This window comes from Nelumbo nucifera, chromosome 1, assembly GCF_055504915.1.
Source record: "Nelumbo nucifera cultivar China Antique chromosome 1, China Antique-T2T, whole genome shotgun sequence".
Classification (NCBI taxonomy): Eukaryota; Viridiplantae; Streptophyta; class Magnoliopsida; order Proteales; family Nelumbonaceae; genus Nelumbo; species Nelumbo nucifera.
The window spans coordinates 157138206-157159028 of NC_142649.1; the positions used below are offsets into that span (position 1 = coordinate 157138206).

Genomic DNA, 20823 nt, shown 5'->3' on the forward strand with positions numbered 1-20823 from the left:
AGACCATCTTCACTAGTGTTGCTCTCCCCCTGAAGATGGGAGTGTCTGTAGTAGGAGGTTCCTTCAAAGAATGTGACATCCATAGTCACAAACATCATTTTCAAAACTGGATCAAAGCATTTGTAACCTCTCTGATTAGTGGGATAGCCTACAAAAATACATTTATGTGCTTTTGGATCAAGTTTTGAACGTTTAGGATCATGGTTATGAACAAAGGTCACACTTCCAAAAATTTTTAAGGGAATGTTTGTCACTAGCCGAGAGTTTGGAAAACAGTCAATGAAAACCTATATGGGTGTTTTAAAATCCAAAATTCGTGTAGGCAGTCTGTTAATCAAATAAATGGCTGTTAAAATGGCTTCTCCCCAAAGATACTTAGGAACCTCAGTTTGAAAACTTAGGTCTCTAGCAACTTCAAGGAGATGTTTGTTTTTCCTTTCAGCCACCCCATTTTGTTGAGGTGTATTATTACACGAATTTTGGTGTACAATTCCTTTCTTAGCAAAAAAATTCCCTAACACATTGTTAAAAAAATCATTTCCATTACTTCGAAAAATTTTAATCTGAGTCTGAAATTGTGTTTGAACCATGTTATAGAAAGTTTTAAACACAATTTCAGCATCTGATTTATCTTTTAAAAGGAAAACCCAAGTGACCCTAGTATGATCATCGATAAAAGTAGTGAACCAACGCTTTCCAGAAAGAGTTGTTACTCTAGAAGGACTCCAAACATCACTGTGAATCATGGTAAATGGTTTTGATTTTTTATATGGTTGAGACAGAAAAACAACACGATGATGTTTTGCTAATTCACAAGATTCACACTTAAAACACGAATGATTTTTATTCATGAATAACTTGGGAAATAGATGCTTTAAATATTGAGAGCTAGGATGTCCTAACCGATAATGCCATAACAAAACTTCACTGTCACTAGAAACCGAGATAGAGCTGAAACAAGTCTGTCGGTCTTGCCTTCCAAAGGTTGATCCTTTATTAAAGAGGTAGAGGCCACCATCCAGTTTAGCACCCCCAATCATCTTCCTTGAGGTTAAATCCTGAAATTCACAAGAAGAAGACCAAAAATTAACCCGACAATTATGATCAAGGGTTAGTTTGCTGACAGGTAAAGATTGTATGATAGGTTAGGAACATGTAAAACATCTTTAAGATTTAGAGAAGGAGAAATAGACACAGTTCCTTTCCCAGCAACAGTAGCAAAGGAACCATCTGCAATTTTAACCTTTTGATTCCCTGCACAGGGTGTATATGAAGAGAAGAACTGTGAAGTGCCGGTCATATGATCAATGGCACCTGAATCTAATATCCAGGAGCCACTAGATTTGGTACAAGCAATGGCTGCAGTGAAAAAATTACCTGACTGGGCTAGAGAGCAAGATGGGTTAGAGTTTCTTAACGATTGAGATTGAAACATTTTATACAAGTGCTCTATTTGTTTTTTTTGAAAGGAAGAGACTCCGAGGATGATGGCTGCCTTGGATCCGAATTGCTTACTTGAAGTGCGTGGACATCTCCCCCTGACTTGTTGTCACTGTCTGGTTTTTTCTTCTAACTTGTTGGTTTCCCGTGCAGCTTCCAGCAGGTTTCCCGAGTATGCCATGGCTTTTTACAATGATCACACCAAGGCCTTTGCTTTCCTCCTCGTTTATCTCCGTCTACGTCTGCACCTCGGGCCACAAGAGCGGACCCTTCATTCTCAGTTTTTGTTTCATTAACATTCTTCAACATCACTTGCCGTCGTGCTTCTTCTCTACGCACTTCTGAAAAAACTTCTCTTATAGTAGGTAAGGGCTTTCGCCCTAAGATACGTCCCCGAACCTCATCGAGTTCTTTATTCAAACCAGCCAAGAAGACAAAGACCCGACCTCTTTCTATCTTCTTTTTGTACCGAGCACTGTCACTCGGACTTTCCCATTCTTCTTCAAATAAATCCAGCTCCTGCCAAACAGCCATCATCTCATTATAATAAGCAGTTACTTCACGCTTACCTTGCTGCATCTTCCACATTTGGGTATTCAGTTCGAACAATTGTGAATGATTGTCCAGATCTGAATAGGTTTCCCTAACAGCTTCCCACACATCACAAGCAGTCGGCAGGAACATGAATGGTTTTCCAACCACAGGATCCATAGAGTTGATCAGCCAGGCGGTAACCATAGAATTTTCAGAGCACCACTGCCTGTACTTTGGATCATCAGTGGCTGGCGGTTTTACTTCGCCATTCAAATAGCCGAGTTTCCCTTTGCCGTCGATCACCAACCGCACGGACTGAGACCACTCAAGATAATTCTTTCCATTCAATTTGTGAATGGTAATCTGAAGAGAATTCTCAGAGAGAGAGAGATGGCCGCTGACTGAATACCTCCCTCCAAAGATGTCACACCACTGGTAGCATCCGAAGAGGTTGAATCAGAGCTAACCATGGCGGCCTTAAAATTCATGATCGGACCCTAAAGCTCTGATACCATGTGGAAAAATAAAGAGGAAGAGAAGAAGAAATGAAGAGGGAGAGAAAAAGAAATACTTCTGTATTGATAAAACATGTTGAGCATACAACTTAAATAAGAAAAGATAGGAGAGACAAACTCCTAGGATCTCTCTCAATTACTCTTAGAATCTCTCTCAATTAGGGATTGATTAAATCTTTCCCTTAATCCTAGGATATGACTTTCCTAATTTTATTCAAATCTAATCTTTCTTAAATTTATTCAAATCTGTAATCAATCAAATCAAATCTTTCTAAATTTGTAGCAAATCATATCTTTTTAATTTGCCGCAAATCATATCTTGTCGACAAAGAGAGATGGAGTGAAATGCAGTCGGTTGTACACTTTCTTTTCCCTTTGCGAAGTGCAATGGGAAGATCAAGGTCAGTGGGATTAGCTACAACAACAGTGTTAGGTACAAGAACATTATCAATAGGAATAATAACAGGCATAAGCTCAAGGGGAATACTTCAAACTGTATCTGTTGAATCTGAAGCTTCGGAAGGACTGATGGAGAGTGGTGCGGGTTGAGCATGTGTGGAGTCAACCATCGTCTGCCGGCGTTGATATTTCTATGAGGTTGCCCGTAGTGGCTCAGGTAATGGAATTGATGGAAGTGCTGATGGAACTAATGGAATTGATGGAAGTGCTGATGGAACTAATGGAGGGACAAAGGAACCAGGAAGAGGAACAGACTGTGAGTTCTCCTCCCCAAGACTCTCCCCCTTAGGAGAACCACTCGAGAACAAGAAGGTGGGTTCAAAAAAAGTAACATCCATAGAAACAAATTTGCTCCTCGACATCGGGTCATAACAACAATACCCCTTTTGGTTCTGAGCATACCCAAAAGAAAACACATTTCTTAGCCTTAGGATTCAATTTCTTGCGATAGGGGCCAAGAATGTGAACAAATGAAACACAACCAAAAACCCTTAGAGGTATGTGAAACATCTCTCAATCTGGAAAAATGAGGCTGAATGGCACCTTAAACCCCAAAGTTCGTGAAGGAACATGGTTAATCAAGTGCACAGCTGTAAGAACTACATCTCCCTAAAAATGTACAAGAATTGAAGCACATACCATAAGACTTCTCACCACCTCTACAATGTGTTTATTTTTCCTCTATGCTACTCCATTCTGTTGCGGTGTATGTGCACAACTGCTTTGATGAATTACACCATGCTCCAAAAAATATGGGGTTAAGTCTTTCTCGAAATACTCTCTAGCATTATCTGATCTAAAAGCCTTAGCTTTCACTCCAAATTGTGTGAGAACCATCTGGTAAAACTGTCGTACAAAGTTAGGAACCTCATTACGGGATCTCATCAAATATATCTAAGAATACCATGTATAATCATCCACAAACAAGAGAAAAATAATGGTATCTACCCATGGAAGGAATATGATATGGCCCCATACATTAGTGTGAACAACATCAAAAGCAAAAGCACTTCTTTTATTACTTGGTTTAAAAGAATGTCTACAATGTTTTCCCAACTGACAACTCTCACACTCTAAGGTAGATAACTAGATAGACTCAAATAACTTTGGAAACAAAAATTTTAAAACACCAAAAGAAAGATGCCCCAACCGGTTATGCCAAAGCATAATCTGACTCATTGACTTTGATCCACTACTACTACTGCTACTAACATGGTGGCTCTGATGTCTCGGAATCTCATCCAGAAGGTAGACTCCATTCACCTCATGACCATTCCCCCAATCATCTTCTTTGACTCCAGATCCTACAAAACACAATTACTAGGAAGGAAAGTCATTGAACAATTCAATTTTTTTGTCAAAGAACTAACAGAAAGTAGGTTGGTATGAAGTCTAGGGACATGTAGGACAGAAGATAAGATAATATCATTGGTCACTCTAACTGTCCCCTCCCAGCAATTGGAATATGGGAACCATCTACTGTAGAGACTTTGTCTCTACTATAGCACAACTGATAAGAATTGAAAAGGGTAGGAACATTAGTCATGTGCTTAGATGCTCATGAGTCTATAATCTAGGGAGGTCCCTCCTTACTTGAGGTGGATGCAAGATTTGCAATTGCATATGAACTACCTGTATGAGCAAAAGACGTAGTGTAGTTGGCTCCTACACTCTATTGTCCATCTGAAAGGCTAGAACTAGTTGTATCTTTCTTAATCATAAGTTGTCCAAACCTTTCCAATTCTGTTCTCACTGCTGCTACTACAATGGATTCCCAATTAGTTTGGGAAAGAGGGGTCGAAGAGTCTCCTGTAGTGGTCACATTTGCATTTCCCTTCTTGTTCCTGATTTGAGCAGGCATAAGATGTGGATGGAGCTTCCAACAAGTATCCCTGGTATGCTTAGGCTTCTTACAGTAATCACACACCAAGTCCTTATCCTCTCTCCTAGTCTCACTGCTCCCCTTGTCTCCATTCAACTAAGGTTTGGTTGTACTAACCATAGCCGACTAGTCAATCCCAGGCTGTCTTAGCATGACATTCCTCTTGCTTTCCTCTCTAGAAACAAATAGGCTTGAGAGAGTGTCACACTCTCCCTAGAAAGGATATGCTGCCTAGCAATGTTGAATTCAGGGTTCAACCCTGCCAAGAACTCAAAAACCCTCTTTTCCTCTACCGGTTTTTGATAAGTTGCTACATCATTGACACTTTCCCACACCACAGTTTCTAAGTGATCTATCTCCTGCCAAAGGGTTTTCAACATGGAGAAATACATGGCAAGGGGTTTGTTTCCCTGTTTTATACTAATCACCTGATTCCTTAGCTAATAGGCTCTGGCTACATTTTGTTTATGAGAATAGGTTTCAGTTACTCCATCCGAAATCTCCTTTGCAGTATTAGCCCATAGAAAACTTTTGCCAATGTGAGGTAACATAGAATTACACAACCAAGACATCACCATGTAATTCTCCTGTACCCATCGAAAGGAATCTATATCTGGTTTCCTCTCCTCCCCAGTGATGTACCCTAATTTCCTGCGGGCACCAATGGCCATCTTGGCTGATTGTGCCTATTCTAAATAATTTGTACCATCAAGTTTTACCGTAGTAATGATTATAAACTAAAAAATATCACTACTACCTCCAACACCTAGTCCCATGGTACCAGTGGATTTCAGCTCGGTACTCCAACTCTCCATCTTGCTTCAAACAGTTCAATAGTCCGAAAGAAAAAGGTTGAGAGCCTCCAAGAACAATTTAAAACCACGCACACAGGAACAAACCTTTTTGGGAAAAGATAACCCTAATCAGAGATAAATCTCTCTCATCCCAGCATCTTCCAATAGAGAGAAGAGTGAATCGCCCACTCCAGGAGGCCCAGAAAGGCCTAGAAAGGTCCAACGTTACCTGTGCGCCCAAGATCAGATAAAAAACAAAGAGTCTAGCTTTTCTAGGACTCTTCTCCATACTCCAGTTCTTCCTGATTTTGATGCCAAAACGTAGATCACCTTCCTGATGACTAGATCTCACCAAAAAATCCAAGAACTGGGCAATCTATAGCAGATCGATCAGCCCTTTGTTAATTCATGCAGTCGACCGATCTAGGGCTGCATAAGAATGCTTCAAGAACCCTAGCCGAAGCTTTGATACCAAGTAGAAATCTGCTGAAATAAAAAATATGAAAGAAAAGAATGTTTTCTTGAAGAGAGGAGGAAGAGAGAAGAAGAAGAGAAGAAGAGATCTTGAGAAGAAAGAGAGCAATAATCTGGCCACCCCCTTCACTTATTATTTATATTAAAAATATAAGATGAGTACAAAGACTACTATGCTCTTATAGGGCAGCAAAACATAAAACAGCATGTAAAAGACTCAAAAAACTAATAAAATTTGAACTCACAAAACTGCTGTGGTCCCCACTTCCTATCTAACAACTAACATAACACAATTACTCTTAAAACAACACAAAACTAACTAATCTTCAAAAATTAGGAAAGAGTAGAAAAAACCCTCCCAAACACCCCCACCCACCATTACTTAGGGTCCTTCCTTCTTTCCCCTTGACTACTGAATCCAATATCACCCTCAATATCTGAGATTAGTCTCTCCACCTCTGATCTTTTCTTTTTTTTTCCTACTTTTATCTATCCCAGCACTTCTCAAACACTCTCTATTTTCCTTCTTCTGTTCCAATTTTGTAGGGGTAACCTCCATTTGCTCTTTTTCCTCTTTATAATCCTCTAAGAGAGCACAAGTCCACTCCTAAATTCTCTCTAATTCTTCTTCCTGCTTCCTTTTCAATAAAAACTCCCCCTCCTCTTCTCCACAACCCTTAACCCCAATACCACTTTCCCCTCCCTTGGCTATTCCTGCTGGTTCAGAAGCCGAAGTACCTATTTCAGGCATAGGACCCTTGTTAGTATCAGAAAACAAATCCACAGGCATACCTGAATCAAAGGGAACTAGAAGAGTGAGAACAAGAGCAAAAGGTGCTAGCGGAGGCATCGAATCTAGGCCTGGTCCCCCTGTCTGATTGATCTTTGGAAGTTGTCTAGGTTCAATCAAATCAGTGTTAACCAATGCAGCCGAAGCTACCATTAAAGGTTGCCCCGTAATCAGTGACTCTGCGTGGAACGACAGTAATGAGTTCTGACCCTTCAAATAGATATCCTGAGCATGTTGCAGTCCAAGGGTGGGTTTGTCTATTGGAGTAGATGTACCCTGTGCAACTTCTGTAAAAGCAGTTGAGCCCATCAAGACCTTGTGTGAAGTACAAACTAGGGGGGGGAGGGAATTGCCACTTGAATCCCTGTCATTGAACCACAAACGTCTTCCTCTAGGAACAACAATTCAGTGTTTAAACTGTCATCTTCGAATAAGTCCTTTGTTTGAGAAAGGTCGATACTGCCAAGGCTCAACATATCCTCAGTTTCAAAATCAGAGCACTCTTCATCAGACGAAAACTTCAAGTCAAGTTTCTCTAGATCGCTTCTTTTGACACAACGAGGATTGTGATGATCTGGAGATGAAACTGTCATCTTCGAATAAGTCCTTTGTTTGAGAAAGGTCGATACTGCCAAGGCTCAACATATCCTCAGTTTCAAAATCAGAGCACTCTTCATCAGACGAAAACTTCAAGTCAAGTTTCTCTAGATCGCTTCTTTTGACACAACGAGGATTGTGATGATCTGGAGATGATTACTGAGACTATTTCACCGGAAACAGGGGGGGGGGAGGGAATTGCCACTTGAATCCCTGTCATTGAACCACAAACGTCTTCCTCTAGGAACAACAATTCAGTGTTTAAACTGTCATCTTTGAATAAGTCCTTTGTTTGAGAAAGGTCGATACTGCCAAGGCTCAACATATCCTCAGTTTCAAAATCAGAGCACTCCTCATCAGACGAAAACTTCAAGTCAAGTTTCTCTAGAGGTTTTTGTCGTCTACCTTAGGCCTAACCCCAGTCATGTGATTCTTTAAAGGCTCATGCGCCTTTTGACTGGGTCGGGCTTGCTGACACTGGTCCATTTGGGCCTTTACCAACGCTTAGGTCCCTCAAAATAGAAGGTCCAATAGATGACACAGGCCCACATATTCTTCTTTGGGCCAAAACTGGGTTTAACCCTCTTCCAACTTGGTTCAACGGTTCACCCACCACTGCTATTTCCCTACTCGGTTTGTCTAAAGTGTGCTTACCCTGATCTTGAGGAGAAGAGCAATTTGAAAATTCCAAACAACAATCCTTGGCGCCAGAAGCAACCACCTGAGCAAACGATCTGGTGGATGTCAGCCCTGTTCCTTGACACTTGCCATTTTGACCTTCCAATCTGCCGAAATCTTTTGGAAATCCTAAAGGCTGCCTATCCATTTTTGTGAAAGTATTAACTTTCTCTGAGTACACCAACCCCAACCTGCCACGTAACTCTAGTAATTCTGTCCTCTCATCTTCAACCTGTTGAGCCTCCCTCCACAGATCAACTTCAATGGAGAAGGCCAGCCACACTGGAAAAAAAAAAAACCCATCAACATTAATAGTTATCTTTCTGGGTATCTTCAGGCTTAACTCCACTCAACAACAAGGCTGCTGATCGTAGGTCTCCCCAAAACTCTCCATCAAGATGGGCACCACATAACACTGCAATGGAGGCTGCTATCTCATGATTCCAAAGGTGGAAAGGCAACCCAATCACTCGGATAACCACACCATCTTCAACTGAAAAAAGCATTGAGTTTGAAGTAGACCACTTAAACAAAGTAAAAGAACCTAAAGCATCTTGAAAACTCAGAGCTTCAACTTCGATCGGATTTTCAACAAGATCAAGAAGAGCCTTATAATTGTCAAAGGGGGTTCTTAGGTTCAATTTTTGTATTAACAAATCAGCAACTTTCCTCCATTCCAAGATCGGACTATTGGCTTCTAACACCAGCATTGTCCTCCCAACGTTCTTTCCTTACATTAACAGTCATCGTGGGGATGTTCTCACAGTGTGCCATAACAAACAGATTCTTCTTTTGCTCCTCAGCTGCAGTCTTCCAGAGAACCCCTCCTTCTGCTTTATCTTCCCCTTTTCTCCTGAAGGTAAGAAAGGTCTTCAACACTGTGACAACCTCCTTCCATCCTTGACTATTTTTTCCTTGAGGAAAGCAGACCATTTGCTTCTTACCTTTAGAAAAGAATTCAGACAAAGTAATGTATGATCCTTTAGAGTTCCTTTTACATTCCATCAAGTATCTTCTTCTTGTCTCCAAGGACCTTTCCTGCCTGCTTAGTTTCTTACCTTTAGTTGCTGCCTTCGACACAAACTCCATGAGCCATTCAACCATCTCATGTCCTTGAACCAAGGTCATAGCCTTCTTCCTCGAATCTTTAGGCTAGGGTGTTCCTTAATCTTCAACTCCTCAAAGAGAAAATCTTTAGCTTCTATTCTCAAGGATTTCCTCCATCGTGCAATCTCCACAAAGCCTCTGCTCTCCATTCAGCTTACTTCGTCTAATGTTTAATGTTTTGATGCTCTATTGTTATGATTCCCTTGTTACATTGATTGACCTCATCTAAAAGAAGGATTCAATCTGGCACTTAAGGCCCTAGCCTCTCTGATCCGATACTGATAGCTAAGTCTTCATCACTGACTACATCTCTCACTTACCCAGTTGAACAGTAACAAGGAATCTCACTCAAATAACGAGTCCTAAGAATCAATGTCCCTATCCCCAAAAATGTGGTAGAAGCTCTTTTAATACCTGAATGGACAGATGCAATGAAAGAAGAGATGGATGCCTTACATAAAAATGGTACATTGGAATTAGTGGACCTTCTTGTGGGAAAGGAACCGGTAGGGTGCAAGTGGGTTTTTAAAGTAAAACACAGGGCTGATGGTACAATAGAAAGGTACAAAGATCGACTAGTGGCGAAAGGGTTTACTCAGGTGTATGGAGTAGACTATGTAGAGACATTTGCTCCGGTTGCTAAGATGAATTCTATCAGAGTTCTTTTTTCTCTTGTTGCTAACCTTGATTGGGATCTCCACTAGTTAAATATTAAAAATGCCTTCTTGAACGGTGATCTTGAAGAAGAAGTGTACATGGTGCAACCTCCTAGTTTCCATGCCCAAGACCAAGAAAATGTGTGTAGGTTAAAGAAGTCCTTGTACGGACTAAAACAATCACCGAGAGCTTGGTTTAGCAAGTTTCACCTAGTTGTACAATAGATTGGTTATAAATAGTGTCAGACTGATCATACATTATTTGTGAAAAAAGGAGAGGGAAAAATTGCAGCCTTGATAGTGTATGTTGATGACATAGTGATCACAGGCGACCAGGTGGAAATTCAAAGACTAAAGGAGTTCCTAGACACTCAATTTGAGGTGAAGGATCTAGGTCCCTTGAAGTATTTTCTTGGAATTGAAGTGTCCCGTTTGAAAAAGGGAATCTTCATTTCTCAAAGAAAATACATCCTAGATTTATTACAGAATACAAGAAAACTTGGAGTCAAGCCTGTTGACTCCCCCATTGATCCAACCCATAGATTAGGTGATTGTCAAGGTGAGATGATCAAGGATGTGAAACAATTCCAGAGACTTGTGGGCAGACTGTTATATTGTCTATGACACGGCCAGACATTGCTTATGCTGTGGGTGTTCTTAGCCAATTCATGCATGCTCCTATGACTACATACTTAGAGGCAGCCAATAGAATCCTCAAGTACCTAAAGAAATTCCCATGGGCTGGTTTACTTTTCTAGAAGAATGATCACTTGAAGAGTGAGGGAGGAAACCTGGTCACATGGAGAAGCAAGAAACTGAATGTTGTGGCGAGGTCTAGTGCTAAAGCTAAATATAGAACAATGTCCCATGGAGTGGCTGAAGTTATGTGAATAAAGAACTTGTTGAATGAGTTGGTATTTCTTGTTGATGGCCCCATATCCTTGTATTGTGATAACAAAGTTGCTATCAACATTGTTGCCAACCCAGTGCTTCATGATAGAACTAAACATATTGAGGTTGACAAGCATTTTATTAGGGAAAAATTATAAATGGGGAAGTGTGCACTCCGTATGTCAGTTCCACAAATCAACTTGTAGACATCTTTACCAAGGGATTACATCATCTGCGACACAATGATTTATGTGACAAGTTGGGCATGATTGATATCTATGTCCCAACTTGAGGGGGAGTGTTGAAATCAGTTATAGCCAGAAGCTCTTAGTTTTTTATTTATTTTTTTGTTCTTTAGTGTCATAGGGGAACTCTTGTAATTTCCCTTATTTTTATTATTAGTTGGGTCGCCCTAATATAAAAGCTAATAGCTGGCACCGCCAGCCATAAGTTTGAATACAAATTTTTTCTTCTCTCTTCTCTCTTCTCTCTTCCTCTTCTCCCTTCCTCTTCTCACTTCCTCCTCTCTTCCTCTCCTTTGATATCTCTAGCCTGGAAAACAATTTCCACAACATATCTCCATTTCCATTGGTACTGACATGAAATATTACTGGAATTGATATATTCCCCAGTAAAAATTAATGGCTCCATGTGGAGTATACGAGATGGTATTATAACATAATGAGTTGGAAATAATATTGCAACTCTATGGAGTACTAGTATGTATTATTGCCTGCCTAATGGACATCATGATCACTTTGAGCTAGCTTGAAATTCTCTTTGGACATGATGTTAAATCTTAGTTCTTATTTCTGTAATGGATTATGTGGTCAATTTGTTAGAATTGTTTGCACTTTCTATAAGGGCAGCCCAATGAATGAGGGTCCCGCCAATGCGGGGTTTGGGGAGGGACAGATGTATGATACCCCTGCACATACAGAGAGGCTGTTTCCAAGATTTGAAACCTGGTCACCCAAGTCACAATGGAGCAACCCGACCATTGTGCCAAGGCCCACCCTCAATCGTTTGCACTTTCTATAAGTTTATGGGACAACTTCGTAGTGTATTATTTTCTCTATTAGCCTTAGTTTAAAAGGCTTTGTTTGATCATTTGGAACAAGATAATAATCTAAAAGGGTGTAACTGTGCTTCTTTTATCATTTCATAAAACATCACCGTATATTTCCACATATTTCACAATGTTTCAACCATATCTATAATTTTAACAATATTTTTATATAACATTCCCAACATTTCCAACATGTTACATATATTTGGATGATCAATATTTCCACCAATACCGACATTTTAAACTTTGATCTGCATTTCCTGCTTGATTATTCATAAGAAACAGCAAAATAATGGGACAAAAGGAAATGCACTTCTTTTGGTTCAAGTTCTAGGCCATTAAATTCAAGTCAATCTGACCAATAAATAAATTCAAATTAATTTGTGCACAAATTTTTATACTGAAAAAGGAGGCTATATGTACTTTTCAAAATTGAGGCTTGAGCATGTGAAAAAGAAAGATGTGCTAAACATGCCAAAAAAAAAAAAGGAGGAAAAATTCAATTTTCGGTTGCTAATTGATTATTCATATTTCATTTAAGGCTGAATAGCTTTCCATGGAGACACACCAGCATCCCAAACAGTATGAATAGGCTATAGGAAGATCAACAAGATAGTATGAATAGATTTCAGCAGAGAAGCCAAAGTGGCTCAAGGAGATAAACCAGCATCCCAAACATTTATTATCATTCCATAATTACTTACCAATACCTTGTGCAGTTGTGCCATAAGTTCATGAGCCTTACATTTCCTACCCCCTATCCACCTCGATCCTTACTCTTGCAAACTATTCCTCACTTCACCAGGTTTATCCTTCTTCCAGTCTTCAACCCTCTTTTCTAGGTTCATTGATATTGAATCAATTGAACGCACTTCTAACACTTGTTCTACTTTTGGAAGACCCTGCGTTATATCACCAGATCTTGATTTTTCATATATAAATGTAACTAATGTATCTCATGGATCTCCTCTTGGGCCAAGTAAATTGTGACACAGAAGACTCTGGGGTTATTTAGACTCCACTAAACAATTGGCTTAGCAGTTAGCACAATTAATCTTCCAATTGATTAATCAGAAGCAAACTCTTCCAAATAACCAGAACCACCAACCCACACTTTTTCCTTTCCTTTTTTTTTTCTTTATCAATAACAGTCAGCATTTTAATAAGAGTTATGACAATATGTTTTACATGTATACACGTGCCAAGGCACCCCAAGTTTTGGTAGCAGTAGTCAGCTTAATTTAAGGGTCAGCTACTGTTACCCACACTTTTCTTCTTTCCTTCTTGTTGTGTTAATTAAACTGGAATATTGAACAAATGACTAAGAAGATGCCGGACAAGAGTTGCAACAGCATTAACCTATCTGTAATGCATTATCCATAAAAGAAAATGGAAATGAAAGGAAAATGCATGAACTTCCAAGGATTATAAGAACAAAAATATGGTTTGTCCAAGGATTCAAGAGTATGTCACACCACAAATAAATGAAATGAATTTAGATTCCCTTTCAATAAGGGCCAAAAATTAAGTTGATAAAAGCAGAAGGTACCAGAAATGCAACTGAGAGAACTTTTTGGTGCTTTTCTAATCCAGAGAGGCGGAGTCTATCACCAGAGTCCATTTGAGTATTGTCCTTGTTTACCGCAATCTTTACTGCCCTCCTTCGTAATCCATAGAGAGATTCTGAAAAGGATGCATCTGATAACAAATAGAATATGGAGAACTTATTAATAAAAAAAAGTGAAACATCTTCCAACTTATAAAAGACATGTGCAGCTTTCATCTTGAGTCTTGCCTCAAAGCTAGGCCCATGGGAAAGAACTCAAGGTGCAGCTACAGAGGCTCATGCCTAGTGTTACAAAAACATTATTAGATCGAAGGCCTGCCCTAACATCAAGTGAAAATGAAATTCATGTCATACTACAGAGATTGAAAAGATCAATATTTTATTCATTTTTTATACTTTGCTTAATTTACCTCCACATTAACTATGCCTAATGTATAGTTATCTTAAGCTAACTAAGAAAAACCTACTAGAGATATATCTAATGTTAAGAGCTTCTCTAGTAGACATCAACCACTTTGGATCCATCAAGCTGGTAGACATCCATTCAACCATTTTGGAATTAAAATAAATGATATACACAACATGTGATTTATAATTTAGCAATCAAAGAAAAAAAACATGACAGTTTTATTATTTATGTATACACAAATGATTTATTATAAATCAAAAAGGGGTATGGAAAAAAGAATCACAAGGACACATGACCCTCAAGCAAGGAAGTGGGCTTAAACAGCCTCCTAAAGGACAAGGCAAAAGAATAAGAATTTACAATCAAGCTGCCCTGGTACATTGAACCCAAAAATAAGTATATAACTAACTTATCAGGATCCCTCCCTTGGCAAGACTAACAACCATCAAGTTAGGGTTTGGGGGGGGGGGGGTTGAAGCCAATCTAAATTAGATGTTCATTCTAGAAGCCAATGATTTGTGCCCTCTCTAATGAAGTGTCTCCAACAACATGGACCTTCCACACTATTACACAACTGGAAAGTGACTAAATAAGGGTCCCTCCACCTCAACAGAATTGAAGCTAAGCAAATACGTCAACCTGGGGCCTTGTAGACTGTAGCAAGCTATATTCTCCACTCTAAAAGAATTAAAAAAAAAAAACAACAATAAAAACAGAGTAACCATGATGATTTTTCCACCATGACCCTTGTAAGTTCCAGCAAGTGCACTATGTTGTCTACAGGTTAGAGAACTTGAAATTATCTGTCATGCTCTCTCTCTCTCTCTCTCTCTCTCTCTCTCTCTCTGAGCAGGTACAGCATACAAGAACCACTCAAAACAAGAATAGAACCAACCACTTAAAGAGATGGTACGAGGATTAAATTTTGGTTTGATACTTGGTGTGGAGACCAACCACTTAAAGAGATTGCACAAAATAAAGAATGTTTGGTAGCTGAGGCATGGGAAGGAGATAAAGCAATTTGGTGCCCTGTTTTCAGAAGGAACTTGAATGATTGGGAGGTTGGGCCGTGGTTGGATCTGATGCAGCAAATCTGTGCCATTGTACTTGATATTATGACTAGGGACAAGCCAATTTGGAAATGGGATAAAGTAGGAAGCTTCACAGTCAGATCATTCTACAACAAACTCACTTATGTGGAGATGGAGGGCTACACAGAAGCTAAAGTGTGGAACACTGTAACCCCTCCAAAAGCTGCTTATTTATTATGGGTGGCAGTATTGGACAAATGTTTAAGAGTAGATGCCTTGGCAAGGAGAGGGCTGAGAGTGTTGCCCAGTAGGTGTATAATGTGTGGAGAAGCTTCAGAAGATTCAGACCATTTGTTTATTCACTGTAGAGTTGCAAGGAGGCTATGTGCAAAGTTTTTAGAGCTGTTTGAAGTAGAGCCTTTCCATCCAGAAAATTTAATTGCACTGTTATGGGGTTGGCAGCTGAATGGTTTATCAAAAGAAGGCAAGGTGGTTTGGGGGTAGGGTGTGCTACAGTGGTTTGGACAATTTGGGCAGAAAGAACCAAGAGACTTCGAAAATAAATATAACACAGAAGAAAATTTACTGAAAGGTTTTTGGGGTAGGAACACAAATTTTTAGGAAATAGGCCATATAGTTCTTTTTTTTTAGACTCTGGCTCTTTTTGTATCTATGCGCATACTCAGAATATAAGATGTACAGAATTATCTTTTGCAGATTTGACTTTTTGCTGCTTTGTGAGTAATACGATACTTTACCTTCTTTCTAAAAAAAAAAAAACAAGAACAGAAGTTCCCCTGGGCATAAAGCCCCTACTGAAGAATCAGCAGTCTACCTACTTTGGCTAGAAGCCAGCTAGTGCATTAGCTGAGTGTTGTATCTACCTCAACTACCTACTCAAGAGGATAGCTAAGGTCTAACCACCCAAATGAAGAATCTAAAGGACCAAGGACTCTCCTTGGTCAAAGTCATCCACCTTATTGTCACTTAGTAGTAACCTTCGACCAGCCAGCTCATTACCGTGGTGCTTATCTCTCTTCAAAAGCTATTGGACAAAAAAAAAATTGACTTCCTTTCCTCCCCAGAAAATAGCTGCAAGAGTGCACACCTCCCCATAACCTTCACTTTACTAATGACCTCCGTCAAGGTTACTGTAAGAACAGAATTTCTCTAAGAGCCAATAGGACTCAAAGATAGACCATCTAAACTAGAAAAATGTCTGCAAACAAAGATGGGAACAGACCGGACATAGAGATTCCTCAAGGATCCATTTGTTTCACTTAAAAAGGGGTGGAAATTTTTTAATCTGGAATTATTTACTTATATTTTCATCCATTTTAAGAAACAAAAATTTTGTTTTCCACCACTTTTACATAGAAACAAAAGCTGCCTAGGGAACAAAACATTCTACATATTCACTTATGCAGAGCAAATATGGCCTTCAACCAAATGGGTTGAATGCTTGCACAGTCAGAGTTGAGCTACCAACATGTGCCCCTTGTTAATCTGTTTATTGCACCTTTCTATATTACATTAATATGGGTTTACCATAGTTGTCAAGGTGTCGCCTAGGTGCCTGCCTAAGCCACTAGACGCCCTTGTCTGGGAGCCTCACCCAAACACCTTGACTTTTAGCAGCTAGGCACCCTTCTAGGCAACTAGGCACCCACCTAGGCGACAAAAATGACAAGGCGGGCGCCTTTTATAATATTATCTATATTGCTGTATCTTATTAATGTATGTGTTAAAAGTTTTTTTTTTATTGGAAGCAGTAACTTCATTAAAAATTTTAAACTATGACAAAGTACATCTGTAACTCCTAAACTGAAGTTGACCCAAGTTACATACACATTACAGCACTGCCCAAAACATGTTCTCCCTTACAGTCCCTTGTTTTGCTAAGGTATCAGCTAACCCGTTAGCTGACCTTCTTGTCCACTTAAAGCACACACCAATCTCCCTTGTTATATTGATTATTTCCCTTGTCATCTGTCTATATTTCCATGCTTCCAAACAACCTGACTGCATCCACCGTCCATCCCATTAACAGCTTAGAGTCCCCTTCAATCTCCATTCGATGTAGCCCCAAGTGTTTGGCATATCTTATGCCTTGAAGTAACTCTGCTCTTTTTTTTTAAGAGTAAATGAAAATTTATTAAATAAAAAAGAAGAATACAATCCAAATGGTGACAAGGTGTCACCATTGCTCACACAACAAACTAACTGTTAATAAGAGCAGACAAAAATCCAAATTACAACCACTGAATTTCTAGAATATTCCAAAAGTTCCTCCCTATTTCAGATCTGCTGATTTGATCAAATTCTGCTAGCACCCAAACCCAATCTGCTACTAGCTTCCCAACCAGAGCAACTAGTGTTTCAGTGTTCTTTGATCTGTCTTCATAAAGTCTTCTATTTTTTTCATTCCAAAGAACCCAGAACACTTCTCTTAATGAATCTCCTTCTCCCATTGGCCCCGAAAACATGGCAATAATTCTGCCTTCCCCATCTCTAAATACTCCCCTTATACCCGACGGGCCCGGATTACTTGTAGAGCTTCCATCAAAGTTCAACTTTGTGCTTTGGGAAGTTGGCGGGGCCCACATTTCCTGTACCACAGGCTTTAGGGATGTAGTACCTGCCACCTCATCCCATCTTCTATAAATGTCATCAGCTGAAAAGTGAAAAGTCTTTAAACAGTTCACTTGTTTTCAACCAATGAATAACCTTAATAGTTATTCCTTATACAATTTCCTCCTTGGATCTTTTAGTATTCTTAAAGATACTATTATTTCCTTCTTCCCAAAATCGACCAAAGAACAGCTGCTCTTGTAGCTCTCCACATGATTTTATTATAATATATATATATATATATATATATCAATTATACTTTGTTTTAATGTTTTACTATTGAAATTTAAAAGATCAAAGGGTTTTGAAGAGAGAAAAAGAAAGAAAGAAAGAAAGAAAGAAAGAAAAAGAAAGAGGAAAGAAAGAACAGAATTATAAAGAGGTTATTTTTCTTTCTATTCTCTCTCTCTCTCTCTAATTAAATAAGACAGAAGCTCCATCCTTGTTTTTTTCTATTTTACTTTCCATCTTGAATATTTATCATATAAAGTTAATAACCTTCTTTAGCTGCTAATTGATATGAAATTGCTTTGTTAAATACTTATTATAGTATATTATTTTTGAAAATAATGAAATTAATATATGTAAAAGATTTTTATCTTTTAGATGTGATGATTTGCCACATTTTTGAGGAAATTTAATGTTCTTATTAAAGAGAACTGTTATTTTTTTCTATTAATATACATGCTGAATAGTATATAAAACTAGGGAACTATCCAAAAGTTTGTTTTTATATTATAAAATTTTTATCGCCTAGGCGCCCCAGTGTTGCACAGAATCACTTAGACACCTTGAAAACTATGGGGTTTACCAAGCATGTTGCAATATTTTAAAGGAAAAAAGTACATAGGGCATCAATAATGGCAACAAGATAAGCTAACAATAGAATAAATAATTCAAACAATAAAATATATGAACACTAAGAAAAAGTGCAGAAAAGTTAATAAATTGGAGCCGATTCTTTTCCAATTGTGCATTTTTATATGAAGAAACTTCAGATGATTGGACTATATGTTTATCATATCTTAGAAAACACCTATCAGTTAGCAGTACAAATGTTTTTCATGTTCAAACTTGTCAACTAGACAATGACATCGGCATACTTTTGTTTATCTTAGGAGAAGGGGGGAGCAACAATCCAAATATTAGACAGGAAATTGACAAAGAACTGAGGAAATACCTGTAGTTCGTAAACTATGACCTTCAAGGATCATCATTAGCAGTGCAAAGAACTCATCCTCATAGTCTAACACCTTGTGGAGAAATGGTCTTCTTAGAGCCAGGACCTGCATGATCACGCATTAGCCTTAAACCCAAACATATACAAGAAACAATAAAGATATGGAGCAGTTACCAATTACTAAAATCTGAAACAAGCCAGTGCCCGAGAACATAGATAGTTGAAATGAAAGAACACACATATTGGTTTAACAACTAGTGGCCTCAAAGGAGAAGAAAAAAAGCTCCTAAAACAAAAGTATATATTCAAGCAGCAGCAATATCAGTTAATCTTTTCTAGTTATATATGAAACTCAACAGTCCAAATGCATATCATGTGGCAACAACATGCCAACAACCACATTTCTCTTTTTTTCTATTACATAGTTAAGAAGACTGTTTCACCAGTTTTTTCTTTTTTAATTTCATAATGAATTCCAAATAGTGGTTGAATAAAAAAAATATAACTCCAAAACAATTTATACCACAGAAGTCAGCCTTCAAGAAAAAATAGACAAACAAGTAAACGTCTCTAGGGATACTCTATTTTTCTCAAGTGTGAAATGTGCATATCAGCTTTACATATAGTCTATCTCTAGCAAACATGATCTTCCAGATTTTTGTTGAGAAATGGTGATTTTTTTTTTTTTTGATTGGCAACACAGAAAAGATTTCATTAATTAGGTGAAGATTTCATTCATACTCACAGGAGAAGTTTCCTCCACATCCAAATACAAAAGCTTATAACTCATTCAAGCTCATAGGAATTACACAACAAAACCATTATCTCACAGAATAATGCTCTAGTAATCTAGAAAGTGTCTAAACTGAACACCCCAGAACAGGCTACTAACAGATGCCCATTTCAGCAAAGTTTTTTCCAAATTGACACACATCTTCTCAATAGGTAATGACTAGTCTTCAAACAACCGACCATTCCTCGGCATGAGACCAGAGACCATAAGAGAAACTGCAATGAACTAGAAGGTGCTGAATGGTTTCCTTCTCGGCACATCAATGATGGGAACTCCTTTGCCTATGGTAGTTATCCACAGAAAGAAAATAACCTTTGATGGCGCTCTTTGTTTCTATATCCATACCCGGGTGGGGGGGGAGTGAATCAACTTTCATCCTGGTCAAGAGATGAATCGTTAACTGTAAACATACCAGATTTATCATTGGACCACCAAAGTTTATCTCGGTTTCATAGACAAGAACCTTTTCTTTTTGTTTTTTGATCTTTTGAGAATATAAATCACAACTTATATCGCGACTATGAATTTGATTGTACAGCAAACAATTAAGGTTCCCTCCGATCAAAACTAACAAGAGCGCATTCTTATGAACGAATAGTCGTCCCAATTTTTTCTTTCAAATAAATTTAAGAAAAGTTGAAAATTAAAAACAGTAGCAGCAGAACAACACTGCCATTGAGTTCCAATTCTTTCATACTTCCCTTTCAACAACAAACAGATAAACTACAAGTCAAGAATTGAAGAAGAAGTAATTACACCGATAGAGTAAGTTAGGGCAGCCCTGAGACTGGCCGGGAGCTGCTGAGCCGCGGCCATTTCGAAGAACGTCGGACGCGTCCCTTGCCCTCCTACCTGAAACAACATCTTTTCCCACCACCTCTCTCTCTCTCTCTCTCTCTCTCTCAAGAGTCAAGGCGTCTCTGCCTGTCTGGTGACTGGTGAGAGACCAAGAGGTCTGAAACTTGAAGCAGCCCCGCCCTGTCCATTCAGCCCAGTCATATGTTATACGTAAGGTCCAATCCCCCAAAGCCCATAGGACCACTAGGGGGTTAGCTAGGGTTGGACCCAATATGGGACAGTTTTGACCTAATCAATTGGGTAGCCAGGTAAGGCATAAGTTGGGCTTGACAAAACCATGGGCCCTGGGTTGGACTGGATCTACTATTCCCAGCCCAGAATATGTACAGATCAAACGGTTAAAAAAGCATCTCATCACATAGCCACTTTCTAGGCCCATGGCCCATCACATTTCCATATGGGTTTTGATACATTGTGCGTCTTGTACATGCTAATATTATGCATTAAATACTCGGGTTTTGTATTTCT

General features: G+C 38.9%; 1 protein-coding gene across 1 annotated transcript in view; it reads right to left on the bottom strand.

Annotated features, from left to right (window-relative positions):
• PEX12 (peroxin-12) overlaps positions 1 to 20478 on the bottom strand; it is a 60783-nt gene extending 40305 nt beyond the window's left edge. The window contains exons 1-3 of the mRNA XM_010266612.3: positions 20254 to 20478; positions 18705 to 18810; positions 13436 to 13584 (exon numbers count right to left, since the gene is read on the bottom strand). Of these exons, the coding sequence (XP_010264914.1) occupies positions 13436 to 13584; positions 18705 to 18810; positions 20254 to 20361 (363 nt within the window). The 5' untranslated portion in view covers positions 20362 to 20478. The remainder of the gene's footprint in view (positions 1 to 13435; positions 13585 to 18704; positions 18811 to 20253) is intronic.
• Positions 20479 to 20823: the final 345 nt, after the last annotated feature.